Source organism: Platalea leucorodia (assembly GCF_965183815.1).
Source record: "Platalea leucorodia genome assembly, chromosome: 10".
Lineage (NCBI taxonomy): Eukaryota > Metazoa > Chordata > Aves > Pelecaniformes > Threskiornithidae > Platalea > Platalea leucorodia.
In genome coordinates, this window is record NC_138832.1 from 24,164,758 (window position 1) to 24,169,437 (window position 4,680).

Consider the following 4,680-nt stretch of genomic DNA (forward strand, 5'->3'; position numbering starts at 1 on the left):
AGTGTTGGTAACTTGGCAGAGCAGGATAGGTCACTGTTGAGGGACCCGTAAGAGTCACTTAATGTCTCTAAACTGCCCGAAATGGCTGCGGCCGCTCTGCGGGCACCCGGTGCACGGGATGTGCAAGCTGCAGCAGTTTGCCTGGGGCAGGCAGATGTTGATGTCGTCACCAGACAGATGTTGCAGGAGCCCGGTGTAAACTAAAACCTGGACCAAGCGTTCCCGTGCACAGCAGCGGGCTGCTGGGGCTTTGCTTCTCGTAGCCGGGAGTGACCTTTCCTTCTTTTTGTCTCAAACCAGGTTTCTTCAGTCAGCACAGGCCGCCGAGGATGACTCCTGGAAGGACGGCTGTTACTGACACCCCGAAACGCCTCTGTGAAGCAGATCCCCAGCTGGCTGGGCGTGAGAAGGTTATTTGACCAGGGACCTCGAGAGCCCCATCCCATCGCAGCCCGCTGTATATAGTTCCTCTCCTCACCCCCTGCTGTTCTGCCCAGAGCCTGACCGCTCGGTGGTGGAACAGACTGCTTTACTGTGTTTCACTGTTCGAACCACGACTGAAATACGAGTCTTCCCACGAAGACTGAAAATAGCCTTATTTCACACAAACCTCGACTTGCAGCCCTCCGGAAGGCGTCACACACAACTCCTGGGGGGCCGCTCGCTTGAAGAGGCCGCTGGTTGTCCTGTTTGTGCCAGAAAGCGGCGTCGCGCCGCCGCTGTGGCGCGGTACGTGGCAGTGGCGCGGGGAGACTAGGAGTAGTTAATAGGTGTTAGAAGGCAGACTTTTTAAATTCAACCTGATGTACTCTAATATTTGTCTGAAACTCAACTGTTTGGGATTTTTTTTTTTTTTTTACTTCTGTATAGAATGTATTTCTGCTACTTTTTATTGTTTGTTCTAGGAGATGAAGCAGGTTTTTATAACTGTAGTACACTTCCAGCTGTTGTATTCAGGTGTGCGCGCACGGTTCACCAGTGAAGGAGCGGTACACAATATTTGTGTGGGTGCAGGGACAGGGGATGCTGTTTATCAGCATCTTCATATCGCAGCTGAGGACCTTAACAAACGCCGGGTAAAAGTGAACTTTTTAAACATAACCCTCCCTGACCGATGTGACTTGAAGTCTTTCAGCCAGCCCCTAACTGCCCTGACTTTTGTAGAAGAGTTTTTACTGTCTCTCTGGCTCCGAAGGATCCCCTTTCCCCAGCAAGCGCTGGCTGCTACGAATACCGTCTTAGTACAGAAAAGATGCACTGACAGCAATGTTCTCCCTGCCATCAATGTGATTTTGATAGTGTAGTTTAATAAAATGTTATGGTGCTGAAATAGATCTGCTTTATTCCAACAGCGAGCCTGACTTTTGCGTGGTTTTTGCGCTAGGACTGAGGCTTTTCGGGACAGGCCCAGCCGTACAGAACTCTGCTGCTGCACTTCAGCTCTTAAAGCTCTGCGTAGGTAAATGGGCCTCCAGAAGTCATCTCTTATGATGCAAGGATTGATGTTTACCTTTCATCCCCTTGGACGGCATCGGAACGAGGTGGGTGTTAGCAAAGGAAGACTTAATTCACAGCATTAGTTCACGTCTTCTCTAGGAGACCATCCACAAGTGGCCTAAGCAGAACAAGGTGTAGGAAAGGCCACTTGCAAAGAGGAAGCTCTGCAGGATGCGTCACAGCAGAGAGCACTTTCTGCACTGTTTGCTTTAGAAAGGGAAAAAAGAGAGGAAGAGCGAGTTGGTGTCCAATTGCTGCCTCAGAGGAGCTGCTCCTGCATCACCCGCCAGCGCGGCAGGAGCTCTGAGCCCAAGGCTGGCCCCGTCACCGAAGCCAACAGCTGCACGGCAGCAGGGGCTTCTTTCTCAGGTTCCGTTCGCTCATTCTAACAGCTACCACTCTTTTACTATAACTACTTAAGCTAGAGCTGTGCACCATTATTTTCCTGAAGTTCAAATAACCCTCTTCTACTTCAGAGCAGTGTTGTTCCACCTTGTGGGAAGGGTAAAAAGGAAGGTTCTTGTTACGAGCGCTCCTGCAGCTGAGAGGCAGATGAGCCGGGACGGGCGCCATTGCTCGCTCTCTGAACAGAAACCTCCCTTCCGCCCACGAGAACGGCAGAGACGACTGCTTTCACACAAACAGGCTTCTCCCTGCCCTGATGAAGCTTTGCGGGTTTACAGCGCTGTCCTGTGAAGGCTTTTCCTTCATGGAGAGGGTTCTTTTTACTTACCTCTGCCTGGTGGAAAAGCTGGACCCTGGTCACGCTGAACTTAGCTACCTTCCCAGCGTACAGAGGCAAAGGACCAGCAACGCTCCAGGTCCGGTTCGCTGCTGTTTGGGAGTTCTCCTGGTGTCTTACCTTCGGAATTCAGAGCAGCCTGCATCTTCCAGGCAGGGCAATTCCTCTGCAGCCTCCTAAGCCGAGACAGCTGCTGCTGGGTACTTAACAGACATTTAATGCCAGGTAGAGAACAAAAACTTTCTGGAAAAGTAAAATGTTTAAATAGCTGTAAGGTTACAGTGCAGTTAGGGCTTATCAGGCAGGCGACAGTGTTTCTGTGAGGATGCTGCCTGCAGCCAGCTGTGGCTACACGGTGCCGGGAGAGCAGGGGCTGAAGGCAGAAGCAAGCACAAGGGTTACGCAGGGCCTCACTCTGCTTGGGTTCACGGGCATTTTAAAGGTAAAGCTGACGCTGCCGGGCAGGCGGCCGTCCCGCTGCGAGAGGGGGCCGCGCATCAGGAACATTAAGCACAAACCCAGCTCTGTACGAACGATCACACTAACGAGATGTTAATTTAAGTTTTATCCTTTCATTTTTTCTAAGCTGTTCTCATACCGAGTGATCTTCCTTCAGGTTTTTATATTCTCTCTCATCCCAAGCCCTAGCAGATACCATTACAATGCAATTACCAAGATAACCAGCAACTGAACGTAAGCAGTTTCTGCAAGTTTAAGAGGAAATCCAACTCCCTCATACGCTTCTAAAACCCAACACTGCAGCAGCATTTCACGCCTCGGAGGTAGAGGAGAGGCTGCAGCGCAGCGGTCCCTACAGGAAACGCTTCCAGGACCAGGGGCTTCCTTCCAGCGAGGGCCAGGGAAGAGGGAAGGCAGCCCTTACTAGGGATTCCCCTCCAGTGGGGTTTTAGATGACTGAAAAGCACCTTAAATAAAAGTTTTCACGCAGTTTTCATTTAGCTTCCAAGTAATAACGCTGCTCCGCTGCCGGGGTCACCACTCGCCCTTTTGTATTCCCTCTGAGCAAGCGGGCACGCTGGCGCTCACGGACACTCCGCGTTGGCAGCAGATTTTCCCCACCACCAGCGCTAAGCCCCTGTCAAGTCACCGCCGGCTCCAGCACCTGCATCAAAACAAAGTCAAAATCCTTCCAAAGCCGAGGTTTTATGCGGCCACGGTGGAAGCTACAGAACTTCTGTCCCCAAGCAGCCAGGCGCGGGGAGAGCGAGCCCGGAGCAGCTCCTACCGCCAGACCCACCTTTCACAGAACTAAAGCACTTCGCTTTCTGTACAGTAATTTTATTTAAATCAAGTTAACTTTGTTTTTACACTAATGCCTCAGTGCATCCTTTAAAAGGAAAGGATATATTTTCTTTAAAAAGTATTTGTACATAAGACAACAAATTATAGAAATGAACACAGTAACAACAACGATCCCTAGCACATGCACAATTGTACACCGAACCGTGGGGGGCTGGAAGAGGAGGAGGTAAGGGGAAGGAAATCTTTCTCTAAGCTTTACATTCGATGAACGCAGACAGAAAGAGATGCCAGTGCCCACGGTGCTGATCAGACCCACTGACGCTTTCTGGGTATCAAGATCTGATTACCCTTAATTAAATTTCAGCCTCGTAGAAGACAAATCCAAATAAGCACACAAGGTTAGAAGAGAACTCTTTATCCGGCACCTGCGGGAGAGCTGCAGGGTCAGCGTACCGTACACCAAAAGCACGCGAAGGAGCAGCGGTTTGGTGTCGCTGCCGAGCCTGTGCCAAACCTGTGCCGCGGGGAACCCGCGGCACCAACCGCGGTCACCAAATTAAGCCTCCCCTTCCCACACCCCGACGGCTTCCACCCACCCCGAGGAGCCACTGGGCCAAAAAGACGCAGCTCCCTTGCAGCCCGTCTGATGCTTGTATGAGGCTTCAGGTTTCTGTTTCCCCTCTTGGAAGCGAGGCTGCAGAACAGGAGCCCTCCGCCCCTCGCCCCAGGCAGCAGCAGCTTTGGCTCCCGTCAGCCGGGACTGGCCCGATGTCGCCGCGGCCCAGCTGGGCCAGCAGCGCAGCCTTGGCGGCTCCCAGCAGCAGGCGGAGCCGCCCCCGTCCCAACAGCAGCGCACCTCATCCTCCGTTTGGTTGTTAGCCTCGGGTTTGGTTTGGGTTTAGTTTTTCTTTTCGGAGGAGTATGTGTGACTACATCCCCTGAAAGAGCCTTTCTTCTTCAGGCCAGCGAGAAAGTCACCCCCCTCAGCTCCAGCCTTCGCCCCTGCCCTGCCCGGGGAAGCGCAAGCAGCAGACACCCGGCACCTTACCAAGCCAGATCAAGAGATTGGCCCCCGATTCACCTTAGCCAGAGATAACATCAGTATTCGTTTTAGTCCACCCTCAAAAGAACAGGAGAAATAACGTGTGAGAAAGCAGATACATTACTGCAACCGTAAC

General features: G+C 52.1%; 1 protein-coding gene across 3 annotated transcripts in view; it reads left to right on the forward strand.

The window, feature by feature from the left end:
• The window catches only part of LOC309595860 (SLAIN motif-containing protein-like), a 30,064-nt gene extending 26,148 nt beyond the window's left edge, over nt 1–3,916 (forward strand). For all 3 annotated transcript variants that reach the window (XM_082323326.1, XM_082323328.1, XM_082323327.1), the window contains one exon: nt 301–3,916. In XM_082323326.1, the coding sequence (XP_082179452.1) occupies nt 301–358 (58 nt within the window). In that variant the 3' untranslated portion in view covers nt 359–3,916. The remainder of the gene's footprint in view (nt 1–300) is intronic.
• Nucleotides 3,917–4,680: the final 764 nt, after the last annotated feature.